Source organism: Taudactylus pleione, unplaced genomic scaffold, assembly GCF_031769625.1.
Source record: "Taudactylus pleione unplaced genomic scaffold, aTauple2 ptg000313l, whole genome shotgun sequence".
NCBI classification, from domain to species: Eukaryota; Metazoa; Chordata; class Amphibia; order Anura; family Myobatrachidae; genus Taudactylus; species Taudactylus pleione.
In genome coordinates, this window is record NW_028284714.1 from 5,741,797 (window position 1) to 5,768,295 (window position 26,499).

Below are 26,499 nucleotides of genomic sequence, written 5' to 3' on the forward strand. Positions count from 1 at the left end.
CACATTTACACTGCCCACCACAGACAGCAACATAATACACATTGCCCCCACATAAAAAAACGTATTTACACTGCCCACCACAGACAGCAACATAATACACATTGCCCCCACATAAAAAAACGTATTTACACTGTCCCCCACAGACAGCAACATAATACACATTGCCCCCACATACAAAAACGTATTTACACTGTCCCCCACAGACAGCAACATAATACACATTGCCCCCACATAAAAAAACGTATTTACACTGTCCCCCACAGACAGCAACATAATACACATTGCCCCCACATAAAAAAACACATTTACACTGTCCCCCACAGACAGCAACATAATACACATTGCCCCCACATAAAAAAACGTATTTACACTGTCCCCCACAGACAGCAACATAATACATATTGCCCCCACATAAAAAAACTCATTTTCACTGCCCACCACAGACAGCAACATAATACACATTGCCCCCACATAAAAAAACGTATTTACACTGTCCCCCACAGACAGCAACATAAAACACATTGCCCCCACATAAAAAAACACATTTACACTGCCCACCACAGACAGCAACATAATACACATTGCCCCCACATAAAAAAACGTATTTACACTGTCCCCCACAGACAGCAGCATAATACACATTGCCCCCACATAAAAAAACACATTTACACTGCCCACCACAGACAGCAACATAATACACATTGCCCCCACATAAAAAAACGTATTTACACTGTCCCTCACAGACAGCAACATAATACACATTGCCCCCACATAAAAAAACGTATTTACACTGTCCCCCACAGACAGCAACATAAAACATATAGACCCCATACCTGGAGCTCCCTGTCCCTCGGTAGCGTTACTGGGCAGATCCTTCAATCCCTCAGCACCGGTTGGTGCAGGCTTGCAGCAGTCACATTCACTGCTCATCAGCAGTGTGAAGTACTGTGCAGGCGGGACAGCGACGCGGCGTGCGTGACCTATGATGTAACGCCGCTGCGTCTCCATTGGTATGGCCCGGGCAGCGGCTGAGCCACGTGGAAGAGCTCAGCGCTGCCCCGGCACAAAGATAGGGAAATAAATAGATACAGCTGTGGGGGGCATCTCCCGGTGGCACACTTGGGAACCGCTCGCGGCACACTAGTGTGCCGCGGCACAGCGGTTGAAAATCGCTGTGTTAGAGAGTTAGAGATCACTTATCACCTACTGTACATGTTAGAGATCACTTATCGCCTACTTGTTAGTTATCACTTATCGCCTACATATTAGAGATCCCTTGTTGCCTACATGTTAGACACTAGCACATGCAGGGGTGGTTTCTGAGTACCCAGAACACCCCCCCTCCTTGACAGACTTGAGAGGCAGGCACCATTTTATTAAGCTCTGCACTCCCAGATCCCGTCCCCATCAGATCTACAGCCCAGCTGTTGCAAGGTAAGTGTGTGTGCAATGTATGTGTGACACACATATGTGTGTATGTATGTATCTGTGTGTGTATGGTATGTGTGACATATGTATGTATACCTGTGTGTGTGTGTGTATATATATATATATATATATATATAATGTGGAAACCCCCCTTTAAAAATCCTGCATTTTAACCTGTTCGAGACCCTGTTAGAGACCACTTACTCCCTACATGTTGGAGATCACTTATCGCCTACATGTTGAAGATCACTTATCACCTACATGTTAGAGATCACTTATCGACTATATATTAGAGTTAGAGATCACATGGGACCAAGGTGCAGTGTGAAAGGAGTATTGAAGCTGTGACCCGGGTCCAACCCGTGTTCAGTAACCTGGGAAAGAGCAGGGTCGAAGTCCCAGCTTTGGTCTGAATGTGGTTTTAGAGCTAACTTATCGCCTACATGTTAGAGATCACTTATCGCCTTTATGCTAGAGATCACTTATCGCCTCCTACATGTTAGAGATCATTTATCACCTACACGTCAGAGATCATTTATAACCTAGAGATAATTTATTTACCACTTGACTCTTTTTAAGATGGGGAGTCCAAAGAATAAAAACGTGAATTGGGAGAACTGAGATGGACCTGAGAGGCATATTATTAATAAATGCACGACTAATGGCTAATTAGTGCACTATAGGAAAAAAATTACAATGCAACTGCGCACTTCAGTTGGGACAATGCATAAATTATTAGTTTTTCATATATTTATTAAAAATGTAAAAAACAAATAAGAACAATACACACACACAATAGTGAAAATAAGTAAAGAATGCAGTACAAGTAAATTGTCACATTAACTCAGCAGGGGATAAACATATATAGTTGTCTTATAAATGCAAGTCACAGTATGTTTGTTCTTATTTGTTTTTTGAATTTTTTATAAATTTCGTATTTTGGAATATTACGTATTTTGGAATATTTGGATATGGGAGACTCAACCAATCAGCTCCTAACTGTTATTTTTCAACACAGCCTTTAAAGTGACATTTAGGAGCTGATTGGTTGGTACTTTGGGATCTATTTACTAAGCCTTGGATGGAAATAAAGTACCAGCCAATCAGCTCCTAACTACCATGTCATAGGCTATGTTTGAAAAATGAAAGTTAGGATCTGTTTGGCTGGTACTTTATCTCTGTCAACTTTATCTCCATCCAAGGCTTAGTAAATAGATCCCAAAGTGTCTCTATCCTCTTTATCTCCATCCAAGGCTTAGTAAATATACCCCATAGATCCCTAAATCTGAATATATTACGTGGCCTTATGCTGAGTTGTACGCATCTCGAGACGCAGCCACATCTACACGTGCACCTTTTTTGCTGCTAGTCATAATCATCAGCGTTTACTTGCACCTGCTTTATAGTAGGCACAAAATGGATATGGGCTACTGAAGAGACATAATGGACATGGGCTGAAAAGACATAACGGACATGGGCCAAAGAGACATAAGGGGGATGCCTGGGGAGACAGAAGGAGGATGGCTCTGGAGACAGAAGGGGTTTGTCTCGGGAGACATTAATAGTACAGAATGTAATTCAGAAAATATGGGGGGCACCAGTCCATTACTTTGCCTGGGGCACTTGGACCACAAGATATACCGCTGGTTTTATACAATATTTTGTAATCATTTTGTGCATTAAACAAAGTTTGTGTACATGGAACCATCAGAAAGCAAAGGTGTCCCTATCTCAGTCACGCTCAAAATTTTTTGTATTTCGGAATATATGGATATGGGACACTTGACCTGTATATAGATTTCTAGAATGCTCTATAATTAAATACACCTAAATCTAGAAAACAATGTAAAGTAATACCTGGGATTATCTGGGATCTTGCGACATTCACCATTCATTACCTTACCAGTGCACAGTTAATTATGGTTTATGTAGTCTTGTTAGCTAGCTGTGTGCAAGTACCTGTCATCCCCTGCATGTAACTATTCATTTCTGTATTTTAATTAAAAACTATAAATACAGCTTCATTTTCTAGTGTTAATAAAAATATCTGAGAAAAAGTTAAGATAGTTAGAAACGTTATATTTGATATCTGATGACATGTAGTACTTTGCTTCTGAAATGCATTACATTGCTGGTTCTATTTTATTTCTAGTTTCAAGATTATCACAGCTTTGTCCTTCATGGTTGTACTGTTGGAAACCCTGTCTTGGAAAGATTCATAGCCCTTTTCAATGGTGTTTCTCAGTGGATCCAGCTTATGGTGCTCAGCAAACCAACTCCACAACAGAGGGCAGCTGTCATTAAACAGTTTGTACAGGTTGCAGAGGTATGTATTCCAGTAGTGATTTACCATGCTGATGTCTCAGACATTTCTAAGCCAAAAATGGGAATATGAATATTTTCTTGTACACTCAAGTCCATGGCACTCTAGGGATAGTTTGTGATGCCTCATTAGGCAAGTGTTTGAAGGTCCTCGCAAATGTATATATTGAATATATGAATAACCTTTTTTGGTACATAAGGTGTTATTTTAAATTAACTAACAACTGCTTCTTTACTACAGACACTTCTACAGCTTCAAAACTTTAACACTCTTATGTCTGTTGTTGGTGGTCTCAGCCACAGCTCTATCTCCCGGCTGAAAGAAACGCAATCTCATGTGTGCGCAGAGACCACTAAGGTAAATGGAGTACCATATGTTTTCTGCATCCTGAGGTTTATTTAGCCTGTGTTTGGATCCTCCCTGGGGTATGTAATATTCCATAATTGTGGCACTCGGAATAAAGAAGAAACTGGAGGCAAGGTGGTATAGACCATCGTTTTATTGCAACTAGTACATTTTTATCAGGATGCACCCTGACGAAAATGAATACAGTAGTTGCATTGAAATGTTGGCCTACACCACCTTGCCTCTAGTTCCTTCTTTAGTCCAAGTGCTGCGATTATGGGATATTATTGTTGTTCTCCATCATTGTGAGAGTCTTTGGAGGGCACCGGACTGCTTATATGATTAGGAGAGTGCCGCTGCTTAGCCATTTGAATATGTATACAGGATATATATTTTTATATATATATATATATATATATATATATATATATATATATATATAGATTATATTAGTGTAATATACTAAATTGTTTTATAATATCTAGATTGCAGAACCGTGTGAATCCTTTCCATAAAATTCAATTGAATTATTATAAATTGCATTAATCACATAAAAAGACGCATTTAAAACATGTTGTTATCATAACAACCTAAAAAGGTAGTTCATATAAAGATATCCGAAAAAAAAAGTCTTGTAGCAAAAAATGTGTGGAGTATGTTCACCAGAACATACTCATGTACTTTGACTCCATTATGGATGGATTAGCACTGTAAATTGTGTTGAGTGCAGGTATATTTACCAACGTCACTTTGTCTCAATGAGAGGTATATGGAGCAGTCTCAGCGGGGTTAGAATAATCTGTAATCTGTGCAGTCCCTTACTTTCAGAGTCTCCCAGGTATGCTGCTATATCAGGTGGCTTGAACTTTGAAGTGACCGGATCTATATATATATCTATCTCATATGTGGGAAACTGACACTCCAATGCTTAGTAATAAGTACTTGCGCCCGGTGCCTTCCCCAATGACCTGCCCGTGCTTGGAGAGTACATGTAGGGGCGGCACTCATCAGCGACTGGATAAATGATACACAACTCCATTTGAATTATCAACGTTTCAGGACTTTAATACATGTCCTTTTTTTGTATCCTGAGGAAAGGACATGTATTAAAGTCCTGAAACTTTGATAATTCACGCTCTTGAAGGTAAACCACATCTGGTTAAGATGATCACCTCATAGAAATGTATTTGTTTCAAATTGAAACTTGTGTACAAAGAATACCAACTGACTTTCAAGTAAACACACAAGGCTTACTGAGGTTAGCCACCTTGTAATAAAGCAGATAATACAAAACTTAGCATTAACTAAAGTTTGCATCTCGCTTTGTCCTGTTTGATAGGTGTACGATTCTCTGTTGGAGCTCCTTACCTCCTCAGATAACTACTCAAGGTATAGACGCAGGTTTGCACTTTGTCAAGGTTTCCGTTTTCCTGCTCTGGGCGTACACCTAAAAGACCTTATGGCTCTGCATGTGGCACTGCCAGACTGGACCGACAAAGCCAGAGGGGCCATTAACATCTCTAAGATGCATCAGGTATATAAAGTTGTTCATGAACTAACGGAAACCCAGAGGCAGAAACTTACAGTGACTGCAAACAATGATCTTCTCAACTTGTTAACGGTAAGAGACTTAAAAACAAGCAAATATAGTATATTACGAAGAAGAGAGATTCAGTTACATTTAGATGCAATATTACAACATTACAGATTTTCTGTGTTTTTTTGCGGCCTGATTTTTTTGTGAGAGAAAATGTAAATCGTGAGGTTTTTTTTAAGACAAATTAGTGTTAGTTTAAAACTTGATCAAAATATCTTACTATGAAACATACTGTTGCCTCACCATATAACAATATTTTCAAATTTTCTAATGTTTCTTATTGTATGGTCCTAGTATTTTAAATACAGCATGTTTAAAGTATTTTGTCACTGTTTTAGAAAATGCCTTACAACTTTCCAGCGATTTTTGTTGCAGTTTTTTTCAAAGGCATAACCCATCATTGCCTTGGTTTGGAAAATATATATAGTTTTGCTTTTAGTAAATCTCCTGGCTCAGAAAGCATACGTAAAATTTTCCAAAAACATGTGGCTTTATAAAACCGTTGCTTAGTGAATCTCCCTTGCCAGTCTCCGGACCCTCATCGCATAGTAGGCAGTGGCAAACGCAGAATTTCTAGAGGGGGATTTCCAAATGCATGATTTTAGAGCGACTTTGGCCAGTCCATGAAGGGGGCATAATTAGACTTAGCCAGCTATAATATGTGTCATATCAACTACAGTCATAATTCCAACATATACAGGGCCAGCAAACATAGTTTATCCATTAGATGCGGCGATAGGACCACCCTATCTGAGCTGGACATATATGTACTCATTGGTTTCCTCGTGCACTGGATAGTGTATGTTATCCAGTATTACTAATTATTTCACATAGGTGGTGTATAGTAGTGCACCCCCAACAGTGCATGTTTTCCATATCTCCTTTTTGGTGCACAGGTGTAATCATTACTGGTTGTGGTATTTGTGATACTGAGTACTTTAAATCATGCAGTTCTAGTAATAATGCATAATAAACTGTTATTATGGTCATGGTTTGGGCTGGGAGGGGGGTTTCCAGGCAACCGGAAAACCCCCTGCATTTGCCTATGATAGGGGAGATGTGTTATTAAGGTACTTATTGTAAGGTGCTTTGCATCTTATCATGGCAAAGCAGAAAGCAATAATACAGAGACATATTAACATTTCAGCCAACCCTTCAACCATCCCTGCACGTCCTGCAGCACATTAGCTTAGTGCTGATACGCTCCATGATGCCGCCTGGCCGGCCCCAGAGCACATGCACAGGTTCTTTTAAAAAAACAACGCAACATCTCATGCACATACGGACGCCACCTCTGTTATGATTAGACTACAGCTGATAAAGTGTAAGACTATATAAAAGTCCTTAGTTTTTTGTGTTTGTTTCAGAATTTGTCAACAGTTGCTAGGTTGTTTAGGTTGTTTTGTTTGTTCTTGGTCAGGATTGGCCTATGAGGGATCTTAGGGGAGTGGCTATTCCTCTGACATAGGGCAGTTGGTGATCACAGCAGCCATCTTGCTGGGTCGTGGTTGTCCCTCTCACCCTTCCTTTTGTTATTTCCAATCTTGTTTTTTTCTCATGTTACTAACTCGTTATTCTTAAGGTACTGTTGGGCTTGAAGGCGCTACAACCAGTGGCCACATAGGGTGTAAGGAGTAGTTGTGGGGCACTTACCCTTTGAAGGATGGCTAGTATGGCCTAACTCTGCGGGAGCACTTTGGGTGTCTGTCTCTGCGGACACGCTCGTACTATGCTTTATTAAGGAATAGTGAGTCTTCACAGCTCAGCTAACATTTGCCACAGGGGGCGTTTCAGTCGCTCCCTCATTAAGTAAATATTGTTGGCTGGAGCTGAGTGTTTGTAGCGTCCTTCTTTGCCACCCAATTAAGTAAAATAGTCAGGGTCATTCTTTTATTAAAAAAGTTAGGACCTTTAAACCAATGCAGTCTGTGTCCATGTGGTTATTTTTAGTATTAAGTTAAGATATTTTGGTTGTATATATTATTGATTAATTGCAATAAATTTATGGAAGCCTTAATACTTTGGCCAGGGGACCCAAACATGGTATGATTTTTTAAACGATATTGCCGTTTTCGACCAATTGGAATGACATTTAATTTAAAAAGTGCAGTGTGTAGGGATGCCGATGCGCGCTCCCGCTGGTCGTTGGTCATGGTCGGTGATCAACATGCAGAAAGATCACGGACCTGTCTTTCACGATACGCCACACATCGTTCCGTGTGTTTGCATGATGAACAATGTCATGGCTGACAAAGATGCATGCACAGATCGGGGAGATCTGTGATGCATGCATCTGTGTGTAAAATTCAGACATAGATTGATTGATTGATTGCAGTGATATCCGTCTGTGCTTTGGTGTAAAAAAATTTGTAAAACAGTGTAATTTTTTTTTAAAAAACTGCGTGCTCCCCCCCCCCTAAAAAAAAATCACAACCAGCCCTGGGCTTTGGAGACCCAGTATTGGTTGTGCTAAATACAGGGGATAAAGGATGTAGGGGCACCCAGTATTAAGCACAACCAGCATTGGGCTATTAAGAGCCAGCCCTGGTTGCCAAGATACATGATACAAACTACGTAGGGGTCCCTTGCATTTAACGCAACCAGCACTGGGCTCTGAGCTGGTTCTGGAAATACAGGGGACAAAAAGCATAGGGCGTCCCCTTTATTCTCCATAACCAGCACCAAACTTTTTCTAGTGGGGGGGGGATGGTAATGCCAGAACCAGGGAAACCCTTTCACCGGGTCCTCCGGCCACAGCATTACCCCTGACCGCTAGTCAGTCCAGGCCACGGATCCCTGGGGAGTTGGGGACCCCCCCCCAATAAAAGGGTCCCCCTCTCCAGGGCACCCCAGGCCTAGGCTGATAGCCTGCGGCATCCCTGGAGCAGTGGGTGCCAGGTTGATTATGTAAAGTGTGGTGTGATTGATAGAAGTAAAAATATAATCTTTTGCAGTGGAACTACAGGTCCCAGCAAGCCTCCCCCACATGCTGCTACTTGGACAACTACAAGTACCAACATGCAACCACTGCAAAGGAAATATAAAAAAAAACAACAGAACACACACACCGTGAAAGTAAAAGTTTATTAAAACATACATACACACATGCACACTCGCACTCACTATCTCACATACTTACCTATGTTTCCCTGTAGTCAATTTGAATCCACTTGTCCAGTAGTAATCCATAGGTACCTGTAAAAAAAATTCCATACTCTCCTCATCCTATGCTTGAATAATGTCCTCTTCGTTCCATATAGGCATCCTCTATGGACAGTACTTCCCGAATGATGACTCAGCGACGGGATTTCACAATAGAAATCCCGTTGCTGAGCGCTCATTGGCTGAGAGAGGCGAGTCTTCCGCCTCTCAGCCAATGAGAAGTTCCCACCATTGACTTCAATGATGAGAACCGCGAAAGTAACCTTAAGTATTTTGGCAACCAGGGCTGGCTCTGAATAGCCCAGTGCTGGTTGTGCTTAATACTGGGTACCCCTACGCCGTTTGTCCCCTGTATTTAGCACAGCCAGTACTGGGTCTCCAAAGGCCGGCGCTGGTTGTTCTTTTGGGGGGGAGGGCATGTTGTTTTTGTTTTTAAATTTTACATCTGTGTCTGATTTTTTTTTTCACACAGATGCAGGCATCACAGATCGCACTGATCCGTGCAAGCATCTGTCTGCTATAGTTCACGATCTAATGATATGCAAATCATTAGATCGTTCACGATAGATCTTGTGATACATCGTGCAGCATTTGCTGCACAAAGTGGCTCTCATTCAGTGGCGGTCGCAAGAAGTGATCGCTCTCTCTGAATGAGGGCGGCCGCTTCTTTTTTTTAGTGCGGCCTCCTGGTCGCTAGCCAAGCTGTGGGTTACCACCCACAGCTTAGCGACCGACCAGGGTGATGGTCACGATGGTCAAGACCATCACAACCATCGGGGCTTGCGACGAGACCCTAAGGTTAGGTCTCGGCAACCGCAAGCCCCTGGGAGCTTCCTGCTCTGATCGAGCAGGAAGCTCCCCACTGACATCACTGCTGATGTCAGTTCGGCCGCCGACAAAACGGCAGGCGTTCGCTTGGGAACGCCTCCGTTTGTGTAGCCACCCCCCCGCCCCGCCTACAAAACGGGGCGAGCTGTCGATCAACAGCCGTCCCTTTTGTAGTGAGCTCCGGAGCGAGAGAGATTCTCTTTCGCTCCGGGGCTTGCGCACGCGCAGTGCGGCCGCTGCACGTGAGCAGGTCCTTAACATCGACCCAGTTGCGAGCGCTCAGCGCTTGCGACCGGGTCTGGATGAGACCCAGTGTCCTGGAGCTGCCAGGGAGAATTCAAGGGAGATCGTTAAAGAGATTGGATCGTTGCCTACATTGTACCGTGTGTAGGCACCTTTACAGTCAGGCACTGCATCATAGTCAAACAGTACACTTATCAACAGGTAATCCTGCCGATATGTGAATAATCGATAAGCCAGGAAGCTTATTGTTTTATAATAAGGTGTGACGGATTACCGATGACATACGATTGTATGGCAATGGTAATCCGACAGATTTTATAAAAAAATTATATTGTACGTGTATTGCAAATACCATAGAGAAAAGTGGTTTACTCTATGGTAACTGCTATAATACATGTGGATATTTGATGAATGTGTCAAATTGCACTGGAACTAGTGCATTTGACACTTACTGATGATAGAGCGGGCAAAATTTACTAAGCGGCGGGTTCTAAAACCTGGCGGTTTTGGCGGCGGTTTGGCTATCCGCAGATTTACTAAGGCCAAAACCACCGTCAAAACACATTTTAGAATAGAATAGAACAGGGTTGTCATTCAGAAACTGCTGCAAAACCGCCACCAAACCCCCGGGGTTTAGAACTCGCCGTGAAACCGCCACCAAACCGCCGGGGTTTAGAACTTGCCGTCCAATCGCCGGGTTTTAGAACCTGCCACTTAGTAAATTTTGCCCAGCGTGTTGCTTGCAATATCTATTTAAGAAACAAGCTCAAGGGTTCAAGATTAATCCATAGGTACATTTAGTCACAGGTGATTTCCTGAGCTTAAATAGTAGTTATCTATACAACTCTGTCACCTGATGCTCTTTTAAATTAGCAAAATGCAATCTCAATGATTAAAAAGTATATCTCAAATAGCTAACGCCGCTCCCCAACATTTCTAAATAGACAAAACACAAGTGGAATAATAAATTACTCCACTTAATTGGTGCGCGTAATAGCAGGTATAAAAACAATTATTAATACTATAAAATTAGGAAACAATAATCTTCAGTTAGACAATAAAAAACATATAATCATGAATCAGTAATAGTGAATAAATGCAAAAATTTATACTAAGCAGTCCAAAAGCCCCAAATCCTCACAGTCCTCAATTATGCTCACCTCTCCGGGGGCTTTATTTACTACAATCCGCATATTGAATGCAGATTGTAGTGTGATATTACCGAGTGAATAAGCCCCGCCCCCCGCGATCGCGGACCCCCCCCGAGAACCTCCCTTAATTACACTTACCTGCATGATCCGGGCCTCCGGTGATGTTCTCCATGCCTCCGTTCAGGTGATCTCCCATACTGCACTGGACCCAATCACCTGATGACCGGGCAGCAGTGCACTATGGGAGACCAGCTGACTGGAGGGAGAACATCATCGGAGCCCCGATCACCAGTCCCTGGAGTCAGGTAAGTAAATATTTTTTTGTACTTTTTTTTAACATTTTTTTAGCAGAGATCAGCTTGCGGTCTGTTTAGACCACACAGCTGATTACTGGGACCGACTCCCGGCTCTGCTCTCCCCATTAGAGTGGAGCAGGAGTCCGGTAACCGGGGGAGACCCTGGATAACGCCACCTCTAGGTGGCGTTATTATCACAGGGCTTTCCCCGATAATTTTTTACAATTTATTTTTAGTAACTTTGGTCGGATCACATTTCCCATTACAAATATGGGAAATGCGATCTGCTTACTAAAAATAAGTGATACTTAGGGGTTGGAGTAGAATTTTACGAATTCTACGTCAATTGCCCTGTAATAATAATGGGTCTAATTCAGACCCGCTCGCGAGCACTGAGCGCTTGCAAGCGGGTCGATGTTGGCCCAGTGCGCATGCGCACGACGGACCCGGCTCCGTCGTGCGCATGCGCGAGACCCGGATAGCGATGGCCAAGCCATCGCTATGGGTCTCGTACCAAAGGGGGCGTGCTGTCGATGGTGATGGTCTTGACCATCGCGACCATCCTTTTGGCTGCTCGCTATAGCTGTGGGTGGTCACCCACAGCTATGCGAGCGGCCAGGAGACCGCTCTAAAAAAAGAGAAGGATGGCCCTGATTCAGAGCGAGCGCTCTGTCAGAGCGTCCAGCTCTGAATCAGGGCCTAGGTGATACTAAAATAATGTGAAAAGGGTGTGAAAACACCCTTTTTTACTTTATTTTAGTCAAAATAAATAGAGCCCTAGGTGTAGTATGCAAAAAGGATCAAAAATGCATTAATAGATATAACCACAGAAGAAGCCTGCATTAATCAGCTGATGAATTACTCCACACTGTGCTCCATATAAAACGCCCACAGATTATTTGCTGGTCCGGCTCATCAGAATGGAAAACAGGATATCTTTTGTAATGGATTTTGTAAGCGCTCGCTCTGAATCAGGGCGTTTTTTTTTTTTTAAGGAGCCGGCCTCCTGGCTGCTCGCTAAGGGAACGCCTCCGTTTGTGTAGACACCCCCCCGTGCCCGCCTCCAAAACGGGGAGAGCTGGCAATCACAATCGACAGCTGCCCCGTTTTGGTGCGAGACCCGTAGCGACGGAGCGCCCGTCGCTGGCCGGGTCTCGCGCATGCCAGAGGTGGCACATGCACAGGGGGCATACATCAACTTGCGAGCGCATAGCGCTTGCGAGCATGTCTGAATCAGCCAAATAATCACCTTATACAGAGATGATTATTTGTTACAATAGGAGCGATCTTTTAGTCTCCTTGTTACCAGCTACTTGATCACATGGGGTGTCTGACTCCAGTGCAGATGGATACCGGCCGCTCTATTATGAGACGTCTTACAGTCTCCTTAGTCAGCCGGCCACTCTATCACAAGCAGCGGCTGGCTCCGATGCACATAGAAACCCGCCGCCTCACGTTTAAGAAACAGTCACTCTGCTGAAAGATCAGTGAGCTTAGGGCCTGATTCAGGTTGGATCACAAGGCTGCAGACGTACGCAACCGGTCGATATTTTCGTTCTGCGCATGTATTGCTCTGCGCAAGACGGCCACTGTGATCGGTAATGCGAAGCAGCGGACACACAGCGGCACAAAGAAATGATTGACAGGAAGTTCCGTTTGGAGGTGAAGAGAGGGGGTGGTAAAAGAATGCAGGCGTGTCTGTGCGTTTGAACGCCGTTACATGGGCGTGCACAATTAAGCCCCAGTGACAGCATAAGCAGCCAGAGTTCTGCATGGTGACAGGAAGCTTTGCAGCTTTTGAGGCATGTCAAGCTCGCGCATAACTCTGTGTATGGCTCCGATGTTACTCTGTTATCAATGTTTTCGCTGACTTGCGGATGTATGTAATGGGAAGTGGGCGGCTTTATGAGCTGGGGGCGTCTTGGTATGGTGCATTCATTTGCATATTTTTGCTACGCACGGGTGCGTGCGATTGCAGACTTGCGATCCGTGCTGAATTAGGCTCTTTATCCCGTCCTCAATTGATACTGTGATAGATTGGACATGCTCACAGAACAGGGCCCTCCTATCCGGTTCAAATGCAGGCGTTCAGCGCTGCGTTGATAGTCTCGTATACCTCACCACACTCACAATTGGCTTGTATAACTCCTTAAAATCACTCATAAACATTTAGGTGGTCAGTACTGGGTCCTACAGAGTCCCAATACTTTGTAATTGACGCGTTTCTCCATCTGATGCAGTGACGGTTTCCTCAGAAGATAAGTAACCTATCTATTTGTGAACCAAGCTCACGAGTTCAAGATTAATCCATGGAAACATATGGGGGAACATTTAGTCACAGGTGATTTCCTGAGCATCTAAGGATGTATGACAGCAAATATAGGGGTAGATGTATTATAGCGGCACATATAGTGCCACTATAACTTTTTCTGCTTTGCCTCTTTAACAAGGGTGAAGCAGGAAGCACTAATGATGAGATGTAAGAACATCCTAGTGCTGATGCGCTGTGTCTCACTCCCTTATGGCTCCACTGGGCATGGCGGGATGTTGCAGGCATCGCAAAATCCTGCGTGCAGCCCCGGAACCTGCAGCCACTGCAGCAGGGACAGTGCTGTCCCTGCTGTGGTGGTAGGGAAATGCCAGCTACAGCTGTCGATATCGATAGCTGCTGCTGATGGACCGGTCAGGTGAACTGACCGGTCATACATTGCCATCTTATCGGCACTGCTATCTTGTAGATAGCAGTGCCGATAATGACAGAGGCTCACAGGGGTGTTTCTAGATAGGAGGGGGCCCCTCTGCAGTCTCCGTCATGGGCCCCCTCTGTCAGGCAGTGCACTGAGTCTAACAGACTCTGGGCCTTAGAGTGTTCCCAGAATCTATAGTGCATGCGCAGGTCACTGGGAAAATGGCTGCGGCGGCCATTTTCCCTCTACTGCACATGCGCAAACAACAAGAAAATGGTTGCAGCGGCCTTTATCACGCCTTTTTTTTTACAGCGCAGACTCCTGCGCCGAAGTGGGACTCCGGACAGGTAAGTATAATATGGGTGCAGGGTGTGCAGCGCGGGACCCCCCTTGGACATAGTGCACCTGTCATTTACCACCCTGCCTCTCAATAATACATTGGGGAGAAGTGGTATCAATGCACATAACGTGAGCTGATATCGCTATGGCGGTTCATATATCTTCCCCACTGTTCCTTAGTTGCACGTAATGCTGATGTCCACAGAGTTGAGGGATTTTATTGCTACTATGCATGTGCTAAATCCCCTAAACCTCGTACACTGTGTGTAATAACAGAGGGGTAGTTGTGATTGAGACGCATGATATCAGAAATGTGTTGGGCATTCTTAGAGGGCGTCTCTGTCCCTGCACAGTCAGACACAAGCTTGTACACCAGGTGAAGGGCTGATACTACCACATAGTCGCAGATGCATCTACGGCAAAAGACGCTAGAGCGGTCGCAGCAACGTGTGACTCAGAATCAGGCCCATAGTCTTCATTTACTGTGTGCAAATACAAAAGGGGCAATATGCATTAGGTACAGTAATGCGCCCACCATCCCTAACTCAGTAATGGGTTTCATTGCTAGTTTTATCCTGAAATATTTAAATACCATTGCAGGATAATCAACTGGTTAAAGCATCTGTTGGTCAATTGGGAGGGAGGCTGGTATTAGTACATACAAAACCATGGCTTGGGCAATACAAATGTCACTGAATGTCAGGAAAGTGTTTGTGACTTGTCCTTACTCTGATGTGAGAATTATTTTTTTATTTATTCAGCCATCAAGAAACCTAGGCAAGTTTATCCTTTTAGACATTAATTATTTAAAATGAAAATGGGCAACACCTCCACTTATTTGTTTTATAAGCTTTAGTAAATCTACTCCTGTATTTTAAATGACGTACTCCATGCTCTTTGTCTCCCCGTTTTTCCAATATCGGACAAGGCAGAAGTGCCAGCGCTGGTTATGCTTACAGGAGGGGACCAAACTCTTTGGTTTTTTCTTTGAATTATTTAGGTATTTCCAGCAAACATGCTGGAAACTCGCTGTAATGACAGCAGTGTACGGCTTTATAATCCACTACAAATTACAGGAAAGTTGCCGACCTATTGTATTCGACAGTTTTCAGATCAAACTCATTGAATATTCGCAGCAGGTTCCAGCGAGTTTAATATCGCTGGATACTCAGAAGTTATTACATTTCCCCTTTGTGTGGATCCGGATTTTTTTGTGATTTCTGATTTTTCTGTGCGTGAATCTGGATATTGTGGTGTATTTATTATGGATCCAGCTTTTACTGTTGATCTGACTCTTTCTGTGTGTTTAGTGAGGATCCGGCTTTTTCTGTGTATTTAGTATGGATCCGACTTTGGGCCTGATTCAGAGCCGTTCGCTATTTGTGGTCGTTCGTTTAAAAACAAGGGGTGGCTATTCAAATGATCCGTACGCAAATTGCAGTCTGTTCACGCCTCTAGGTCTGAACGAGCGAGCAAAACATACGCTCGTTTATTTGTTAAAAACGCCCCCTGGCCGCTCGCATCCTACGTCATGTCCGCTATTTATTAGATTAATCGAGTACATCGACCAGCGTATGAACTGCTCGCTATTCTTGTGGTTGGTGTTTGCTACCACAAATTTGCGAGCAGTTCTGGCTATAAAATAACCCAGTGACGTGGTCAATGACGCTGCTGTTTTAAATATACACACCCATAAAACGCCCGTTTTGACCTTTAAGCACGCCTGCGTTCGGATCTCCACTCCCCATTTTCAAGCTCCTTCCCCTGTTACCACCCACATACGCCTCATTCTGTCACTCAAAATAGCAGGCCCTCGCTATATTGCGTACCAACGATTTTCGGCCGCACTGACTGGTTCGCGCATGCGTACTAAAAACCGTACGCATGCGCAGATGTGCAAACATCGCTCGGAACGAGCGTACTGCCGCTAACGAGCGGCTCTGAATGAGGGCCTTTGTCTCTTAATCTGGCTTTTTCAGCGTATTTAGGACCTGATTCAGAGATGGTTGGTATTGCAGCCGTGTTCACAGTCGTGGGTCGCAATAGTGATTGCTGAAATATGCAAATGTTTATCTCATCCTTCCCTTTGTGCTCCACCATGCGATGGAGTGTGCGAGCACTGAGACAATGGATATTGTAAACATTGATGCAGCATCGATCAGGGGCGGATTTTCCACAAGGCAACATAAGCGGCCGCCTAGGGCCCGGCGGGTCCCAAGGGGCCCGTTGCCGGGGCCCCACAAAATTGAATGGCATGTAGTCAAAATCCATTACTTTGCTGTGCCTCTAAAATCATCCCAGAGGAGCACAGTGTGCACCGTGTGACGTCATGATGTCACGCGGACCCTCCACGCACACCCACAGTGTCTGCACTGTAATGAAGTCTGCTCTACACAGAGCATTGGACGGGAGGTGAGTGGCCTCCAGGCTCCAGCCAGCCCCACTAGGGGGCCCTGCATCCACCTGCATAATGCTGCTGGTGCAGAGAAAGACATATTAGGGAGGAGGCTGCTGCGCTGCCTATGAGGAGAGGAGAGTTGAGCCAGGTCTGTGCCTGCGCTGCAGGGGTGAAACTACTTTATCTGGAGATGCAGGTAAAAGATTCCAGCAACAACCTGCTATAGTCTGGGAGGTTGTGATGTTTCCAGCACCCACCTGCTAATGCTATAGATGGTGGGGGTTGTTTGTCTTCTTGTGCTGTGTGAATGCATTATAAATGAATAAGTCTGTGTCAGTGTGTGTCAGTAAAGGGTATTGGTCAGTAAATGGTGTCTGCGTCAGTCAGTGGTATCTGTCTCAGTTAGTGTGTTTGTGTCAGTAAGTTGTGTGTGTCCGTAATGGGCATCTGTGTCAGTAAGGGGTGTCTGTGAGTAAGTATGTATAATAATGTTCCAGTAAGGGGAATCTTTCAGTATGTGGTATCTGTGTCAATAAGTGTGTGTGTCAGTAAGGGGTGCCTGTGTCAATAAGTGTGTGTGTCAGTAAGGGGTGTCTGTGTCAATAAGTGTGTGTGTCAGTAAGCGGTGTCTGTGTCAATAAGTGTGTGTGTGTGTGTCAGTAAGGGTGTCTGTGTCAATAAGTGTGTGTGTTAGTAAGTGTGTCTGTTAGTAAGTTGTGTCTGTGTCAATAAGTGTCTGTGTCAGTAAGCGGTGTCTGTGACAGTAAGTGTGTCTGTTAGTAAGTGGTGTTTGTCAGTAAGTGTGTTTGTTAGTAAGTGGTGTTTGTCAGTAAGTGTGTCTGTTAGTAAGTGGTGTCTATGTCTGTAAGTGGTGTCTGTCAGTAAAGGTGCCCATCCACTTGTAGATGCGGGGACGATGGCACGATTCCGTCATCGTAATCCCGTCGTATCCTGTGGGGTGAAGTGCATACACTGAACGTTCAGACGTTCAGTGTATGCACATCAATCATCCCCGAATATGGGCAACCTGACGACGGTCGTCAGGTTGACCGTCATGTTCGGGCGATGTTAGATGTCGGAAAGCGGGCCTCGCTGGTCGTTTTAGACATTTAAATGCCCGATTTGCAGCCGATACCTGAGCGATTGCACGATTCGTGGATGGGAACCTTGAGTGTGTCTGTTTAGTAAGTGGTGTCTGTGTCAGTAGATGGTTGTGTTAGTAAGGTGTGTCAGTCAGGGCTCTATATCATTACATAATTATCACTTGTGATAATTGTTTTAAACTTGCTGTGAGTTTAAAAAATGTTTTGTAGACATTCATAATGTTTCCCTAACAGTAGTATCACTTCCAAGAATCTGCTCTTGTTGCTGAATCAACTTTCTGGAAAAGTAATGCTTTTCCCCCTTACACCTGCCATGTCCCTCTGGATTTTCCCGCAGCCAGTGTTCCGCTACTGTGTGTAAACCCCCCAATCCTTTCCCTGGTGTCTGCTATGTCTCCCCCGTGTCCTCTCTCCTTCCCCTGCTGCTGCATCTTCTCTCCCTTGTCTCCTCCACCGAGAGCCTGGACGGGAGCATTCACCCCCCATCCTCTCTCCCTCTCCCCTGTTGCTGCCGGGAGCCGGGGCAATGTGTGTGTGTGGCTTTGGGACTGTGTGTGTATCTAGCTAGGGGGGCAGTGTGTGTGTGTGTGTGTAAAATTGCATGCAGCTGAGGGAGCGGGGCCCCAAACTGATATCTTGCTTAGGGCCCCATGAGGTCTGAATCCGCCTCTGGCATCAATCATAGATTAGACTTTTGTAGTAGCCTAGGTCTACCCTAGCTACTCTCCTCAAATCCAATGTCCTCTGAGGCTGTGGATTTGCTTTTAGGAATGCAGCAGCGTTCCCAGAGACGCCCATGAAACAGCTCCTTTTGCGCTCACTTTAGGTCACCTCCCAGTCTCCACCCTAAAACGACCAGGGATCGCAAACCCTTTCTCAAGTGTTAGAGATGCCGTATGCAATTCCAAAACCATCGGACACGAGTTCGCCCATGCGCTGTAAGGGTTTTCAGGACTTTTCGTGCATGCTCACTAGCAGAAAAACGCTGCTGACACATCTACACTGCATTTGTCTCTGAATCAGTCCCTTGGTGTGAATCCAGCAGGATCAGGTTTTTAACCATGACTGATTTAAAATCACCTTAGCACTGAGAAAGTTGCTGATGGGTGATCTGATTAGAACATAGGGGCAATGCTGACCAGAGTGATGCTAATTACAGGTACCCATTTCTCCCACCACCACCATACAGATGGTGTATTTATATCTCCCATATTGTAAGCCTGGCCTGCACTGCCACTACTTTAGGTTATACAGTATGTGACAGTTGTAGGGATTTCAGAATCATGTCTAAAAATCTAGCCCTGAAAATTATATTTTATGCAATTCTTCCCACATGTTTTGTTTAATCACTTATTTCTACTTCAGGGTCCATAGGGTATCCACAGAATACCTTGGGGTATAGGTGATGACGTCAGGCATCGGGCACCATAGAGTTAAGTTTTCAGTCCTCCCAGAATGCACTAGGGTCCCCCTCCTATACCCCGCCCCCGAGCCAAGGCATCTCAGTTTAGTTTGGTGCCCGGTCAGAGTCGGATGCACCTGTTGGAGTGGGGGCTAAGAAGAGCCCCTGAAGTTTTCTTCAAGCAGCTGCGGCTGCACATCTGGAAGTACAGCATGGACAGTCAGTCCTGACGTCCATGCTGTCTTCCCTACACCCCCGCCGGTACCAGAACGCCGGTACTGATCCGGGGATGCTGGTAGGCATCTGGGGTCACAGCTAGCGGTGACCCCAGATGTTCAGGACCATGGCCGGAATCAAGGGGGACAGCAAGGTAAACAGCGGGGTCCCGCGGTGGGTCCCCGCTGTTACATGGTCCAGAGTCCCCAGGCAGGGGGCTCCCTGGGGACTGGCTGCAGCGTGGAGCCAGGTTCTAACCTGCGCTTCCACTACCCCCCTGGGACAGCTGGACCGCGGCAGAGCAGTAGCGCTGCGGCTTCCCAGGGGTTAAATGCATGCCAGGGGAGCGCGCCTTCCCTGTCTCACAGCCGGCGCCTCCCCCGCTGCACACAGCCCTCTCTGCAGACGCTGACTGGTCCTGTGTCAGCGCTCCTCCCCCAGGCCGGCCTCCTCTCTGCTCCTCGGTGGCCATCTTTGGAAGAAGCATGGTGAGCGCTGCTGGACGCTGAAGAACGGTGGCATCGTGGTCTGGGTCCCCCTGCATACCTCTCCTCCGTTGGATAAGGTCTGTGTATGCAGCGCTGTGTCCTACCAGGCTCTGAGTCTGTGTAGTTGAGGATCAGCGCTGATAGTGCAGGAATTGATTTCTTTGCATTGTATGTGACCTATGCTAGCGTCTGCTGCCTGTACTTTCATTTTCTATCTGTCAGCATTTAACTGTCCCTGTTCTTTCTGCTAAAGCCCTTGCGGTGCGGTGCTTGCAGGGTGGTCTCACACTATACTAACGAGTATCAGTGAGAGGGGTCACATACTTACCATTATGTCTGAAAGTGATTTTCCTCTCCAGCTTTTATGTACTACATGCAAGGTACCTATAGTGGAGGGGGACGGCAGTGCGACGGTGTTATTCGTTGATGCGACCAATTACAGTCACGGCTCCGGTACAGGAACCGCCCTGGGCTTGTTTTGCCAAAGCGCTTACAACCCTCGTGGCCAGTTAGCTCCGCAGCCTGCCCTCACTCAGATGGGTTTGTCCCAGCAGTCAGTGGTGTCGTCACCCATGCAGAGTTTCCCAAGACAATTGATGATACCCCACAGTCTCCCTATTTCCCCTCCTCAGGTCTCTCAAGAGCCTGCGTGGGTTCATTCGTTAACAAGCGCTGTACAGCAGTTGTCAGAAGTGTTGCAAGGTAAGTCTGTGATGCGGCCTCACAAGCGGCAGATGGCGTCTCTGTATGCTCCTTATGAGGATTACGACGGGACGTCCGATGATGGGTCTTTCTGACCAGGAACCTTCCCGTCCTAAAGAGTCGGACGCTAAGTCTAAGGTGTATATACCTGGCCTTATTCGTGCAGTCCGTACTGCTTTAGTTATTGAGGATGAGGAGCCTCCGGTATCAAAGTCCAAGTACGCCTTTTTCAAAGATGTTAAAGGAGATACCACGGTGTTTCCTCTTTCGGGGCAATTAGTTGACCACCTGGAGGAAGCGTGGAAACAGCCAGGCAAACAATATCAGCCTCAAAGGCGTTTAGCAGTGGCGTATCCGTTTGCGGACAATTATTTTGCCAAATGGGAATCCCCGCCTCAGGTGGATTCTCATGTGACACGCCTTGTCCGTAGTGCCACATTACCCATGCCATCCATGTACTCCCTTAAGGATGCTACGGACCGCAATGTGGAGATCTGCCTGAAGTCCGTCTATTCCCTTGTGGGGGGGGGGCAGTGCGGCCGGCTATGGCCATTTGCTGGGTTGCCCGAGCTATGGAGCGCTGGGCTGATGCGTTGGAGGTGTCCTTCGATTCCGACTGTTCGGCTGAGCAGACGGAGTTGATCGGCAATCTCCGGGATTCGGCCACTTATATCAACGAAGCGGCCTTGGATATTAGTACCCTGGTGTCTCGAATTTCTTCGGCAGCTGTGGCTGCTCGTCGCACCTTGTGGTTGCGATCCTGGAAGGCAGACGCTGATTCCAAAAAGGGTTTGGAGGCGATACCTTTTAACGGAGAAGTTCTCTTCGGTCCGGACCTGGACACGATTGTAGCCACGCTGGCAGCAGCTAAATCGGCATGTCTCCCGTCGACTGCTGTTCCTTCTCGTTGAGGTACTCCGTCCTTTCGGTCTTATAGGGCCGAGGGTAGGCCTAAGACACAGTCCTTTCCCCGACCGGCTGGCCCCAAGAAATCGGCCAAGCCCCGGAAACAGGCCTGGAGTACCAGACGTCCGGCCCCTAAGCCAGATGACAAGCCTGCGGCCTGACGGTCCGGGCCTCCCTTTGGGGGATCCCAAAGTGGGAGGCCGCCTGCTGCAGTTCGCCCGGTGTTGGTCGGTCACCACGACAGACACTTGGGTTCTCGAGGTGGTCTCACACGGGTAGGCCCTCTCCTTCCGGCACAGACCCCCGGCTCGATTCTTCACCACGGCTCTACCATCAGACCGGAACAAAGCCATGGAGCTGCGGAAGGTTTTGCACACTATGCTCCAGGCTGGAGTTATAGTGCCTGTTCCATTCTCCCAGAGGGGCCAGGGTTTCTATTCCAATCTCTTTTTGGTGCAGAAACCCAATGGGTCGTTTCGTCCGATTCTCAACCTCAAAGCTCTCAACAAATCTTTGCGGGTGCCGAAGTTTCGGATGGAGACCCTACGGTCCATCATTCTGGCGCTGGAACCTGGGGACTACATGGTGTCATTGGACATACAGGACGCTTACCTGCATGTCCCTATTCTTTTGCGCCATCAGCAGTTCCTCAGGTTTGCAATCCGCAACGACCACTTTCAGTTCCGGGCGTTACCTTTTGGCCTGGCGACAGCACCACGTGTTTTCACCAAGGTGATGGCGGTCATGGCGGCTTCCCTGCGGCTGCAGGGGGTCCGCATGTTGCCGTACTTGGACGACCTTCTCTTAGTGGCAGGATCTCCGGAGCTCCTTCTCCGCCACTTGGTCCTGACCATTGCACTACTGCAACGGCACGGCTGGTTGATAAACTGGCAGAAGTCCACCCTGATCCCGTCTCAGCGGATTCTGCACCTCAGAGCCTTATTGGACTCGGGACAGCAAAGGATCTTTGTGATGGGGGAAAAAAATCACTGCCTTACAGTCGAGGGTGCGCAGTTGTCTGCAGAGCCGCCGAGTGTCTCTGCACTCGGCAATGAGGTTACTAGGCTCCATGGTGTCGGTATTCGACATGGTGGAATATGCCCAGTTTCACTCCAGACCTCTGCAGCACCTGATCCTGTCCAAATGGAATGGACTGCCTCAGTCTCTGAAATCCCAGTCCTCACTCCGGAGGTTCGCCTGTCCCTTGCCTGGTGGTTGCAGATGACCCATCTCAACAGGGGTCGTCCGTTCTGGGTGGCAAATTGGGTCCTGTTGGCAACGGACGCCAGTCTTCGGGGCTGGGGAGCAGTTTCGGGTCCACACTTGTTCCAGGGCAGGTGGACTCCGGCGGAAGCGGAGCTTCCAATAAACATCTTGGAACTCCGAGCGGTTTTCAATGCTCTCCAGCAGGCACATCGGGTTCTCCAGGGTCGCCCAGTGCAGGTCCAGTCAGACAACGCTACCACCGTGGCCTACATAAACCGGCAAGGAGGAACCCGAAGTCGGGCGGCTCTCGTAGAGGTGTCTCGGATCCTGGTATGGGCGGCGCGCAATCTTCCGGCCATATCAGCGGTCTTCTTCCCGGGAGTGCTAAACTGGGAGGCGTACTTTCTCAGTCGGCAGGACGTACCTCCCGGGGAGTGGTCCCTGCACCCGGACGTTTTTCAACTGCTGGTGGACAGGTGGGGACTTCCAGAGAACGACCTCATGGCGTCCCGGCACAACAACAAGTTGCCGGTGTACGGGTCTCGCACAAAAGACGAAGAGGCGTCTCTGGTGGATGCTCTGTCCGTCTGGTGGACGTTCCGGTTTGCTTACCTCTTTCCTCCGGTTTCCCTTCTTCCACGGGTAATCCAGAAATTCAAACAGGAAGGAGGGACGCTCCTGTTGATAGCTCCCGCATGGCCCAGACGGCACTGGTTCTCAGACCTTCAGGGTCTACCGGACCTTCTGTCACAGGGTCCTTGTCTTCACCCGGAAATGCCTCGGCGGTCTTTGATGGCATGGCCGTGGAGACGGCCATGTTAAGGTCCAGGGGGTTTTCCAGCTCTGTAGTGCGGACCATGCTAAGAGCTCGGAAACCGTCTTCCGCGAGAATATACCATCGCGTATGGCATACGTTCTTCCAGTGGTGTCGACCGAGAGGTTATGCACCGCGGGAGTTTCGTCTGTCTCGGGTACTCGCCTTCCTACAGGCGGGACTGGACCATGGGCTTCGCCTTGCTTCTTTGAAGGTGCAGGTTTCTGCCCTGTCTGTCTGGTTTCACCGTAGGATTGCTACAATCCCCGATGTACGCACCTTTATGCAGGGCGTTCTACGTATTCAACCGCCTTTTGTTCCACCTGTGGCTGTGGTCCTGAGGGCTCTCCAAGGACCGCCGTTTGAACCACTGGGCTCAGTGGATCTTAAATGGCTAACAGCTAAGACTGTTTTCCTTCTGGCCATAGCTTCGGCCAGACGTGTTTCTGATTTAGGGGCTCTCTCTTGTAGACCCCCTTTCTTGATTTTTCATGGGAACAGGGCAGTGCTACGCACTCGTCCTGAATTTATTCCCAAAGTTGTTTCCCAGTTTCATGTTAATGAGGAAATAGTTGTTCCGGCTTTTAACTCACCTGGTCTTTCGGTGGGTGAGGCCACTTTGGATGTGGTGCGGGCCTTAAGGACTTATGTTGACCGCACTTCTTCGTTTAGGAAGTCGGATGCCTTGTTTGTCCTCTATGGCTTCCGTAAAAAGGGTTGGCCTGCTTCAAAGCAAACTTTGGCAGCCTGGATCCGTATGGCAATTTCTGAAGCTTATCTTCATGAAGGCCTGCCAGTTCCTCCTTCTGTGAAGGCTCATTCCACTAGGTCTGTGGGTCCTTCGTGGGCAGCTCGACGTGGTGCCTCTGCAGTCCAGATCTGCAAGGCTGCTACGTGGTCCTCTGTCCATACCTTCGTGAGGTATTACAGGTTTGACACCTTTGCCTCTCAGGATGCTTCCTTCGGGCGGCGGATTCTCCTTTCAGCACAGTAGCGTCCCACCCTTAAAGGATACTGCTTTGGGACATCCCCAAGGTATCCTGTGGATACCATATGGACCTTGAAGTAGAAAATATGAGATATGGTAAGAACTTACCTTTGTTATCTCTATTTCTACGAAGTCCATAGGGTTCCACAGGACTCCCACCCTGTCGCACCTGTGCTGCAGATGGGCTTTACTCTGGTCACCGGTTTTTCCGTCTCCCTCTGGTGAGAATGTGATTCTTGTGTGTGTCCAGATCTTTTTTCTCTCTCTTCCTTCTCCTCCTCCGGCCTATGGCTTGGCAACTAACTGAGATGCCTTGGCTCGGGGGTGGGGTATAGGAGGGGGACCCTAGTGCATCCTGGGAGGACTGAAAACTTAACTCTATGGTGCCCGATGCCTGACGTCATCACCTATACCCCAAGGTATCCTGTGGAACCCTATGGACTTCGTAGAAATAGAGATAACAAAGGTAAGAGAACAAAGTTGCAGCCAATTTACATGGAACTGCGTTAAAGCAAAATGGGACTGAGTACATATAATTGTAACAATCCTATGATAGAACATGGAGTTTTCATTTTTTATTTAATTAGAAAGACAAGTTCAGCAGAATCATTATAATAAAGTTGTAAGATATGGCAGATTGCAGTTGCCACTCAAAACTGAATATGAAAAAATATTATTTTGAATATATCGTTATTTAATATTGGCACTTGATAACTGAAGCCTGCTGTTTAATATTTTACTTTGGCAACTACCCGTTGGCAACTGCTGAAACCTAGAACTTGATCACATTTCCAATGATCTTTCACAGGGAAATGATGTGAGTGAATGCACTAAACTGATAGTAAATGTTATTATTTATCTTATTTTCAGAGTTAAATGAAATATTTTCTCTTGATCATTTTGCCCATGTCAATTCTGTATATTAGGTTTCTCTGGACCAATATCGATCAGAGGAAGAAATTTACCAGCTGTCTCTTCAAAGAGAACCAAGGGCACGTTCATCGGTAAAACTGCTGTCATGCTGCAGACTGCCTTCTGATGGAAGTGTGCATACTCTTTCTGTCTGCTGGGGGTGGGCCAGTAGAGTAGGGAGGGAAACAACGCAGGGATTGAGGCATGAAGGGATCAAGCAAGAAATAAATATAGTAAAGTGAATACTGTTGGATTAAACTTTATGTCCATGTGCACAGCATGACTGACTATGCATCCACCATTCTTTGTATATAGGGCTCATGAGATGGTATAGCCAGGTACACACTGGAGCAATGTCGGCTAATATGCTGTTTATCGTAACATATCGCCTACATCACTCAGTGTGTAAAGAACTCTGCTGTAAGATGCAGCCCTTTTATTGCAGGCCCATGATTATGACAGAGAAAGAAAGTGAAGCTTTAGAACACACTGAGGACACACTAACCCAATTCGTAAATAGCAGTTCATCAACCTATTGTTGGAATCGCCACCATTGTTCATGTTTCTTTTTTAGAAAAAACCTTCAGTGATAGGTGTGTGTTAAAAACTCCCACCATGAACACTTTCTGCACCACTCCCTTGTCACGCTGAAGACTTATTTCATCATCTAAGAATTTTGTAGAGATGAGGGGAGGAGAGGTATTCGCAGTGGTGTGAGGTTTCTAGGTACCCTAGTCAAAGCTTCACATTGACACCCATCCCACAGATTCCCCAATACACTCTTCCAAACCATTTACTTAAAGTGTTTATCAAAGTTTATTACAATGTACCCAATCATTTTTCATATACACATCCTTTCTGTAAATGTATTACACTTTGTTGCAAAACCAGAGCACCCAGTATGCCCATTCACCTCCACCCCATTTACCAAATCACCCTTAACTCAGAATCCATTAACTTCCCCA

At 46.4% G+C, this 26,499-nt stretch overlaps 1 protein-coding gene across 6 annotated transcripts in view; it reads left to right on the forward strand.

Moving 5' to 3' along the window:
• RASGRP2 (RAS guanyl releasing protein 2) overlaps positions 1-26,499 on the forward strand; it is a 194,220-nt gene that overhangs the window by 74,141 nt on the left and 93,580 nt on the right. For all 6 annotated transcript variants that reach the window (XM_088442506.1, XM_088442508.1, XM_088442509.1 and 3 more), the window contains exons 7-10: positions 3,581-3,754; positions 3,992-4,108; positions 5,436-5,717; positions 25,549-25,626. In XM_088442506.1, coding sequence (XP_088298632.1) covers positions 3,581-3,754; positions 3,992-4,108; positions 5,436-5,717; positions 25,549-25,626 — 651 coding nt within the window. The remainder of the gene's footprint in view (positions 1-3,580; positions 3,755-3,991; positions 4,109-5,435; positions 5,718-25,548; positions 25,627-26,499) is intronic.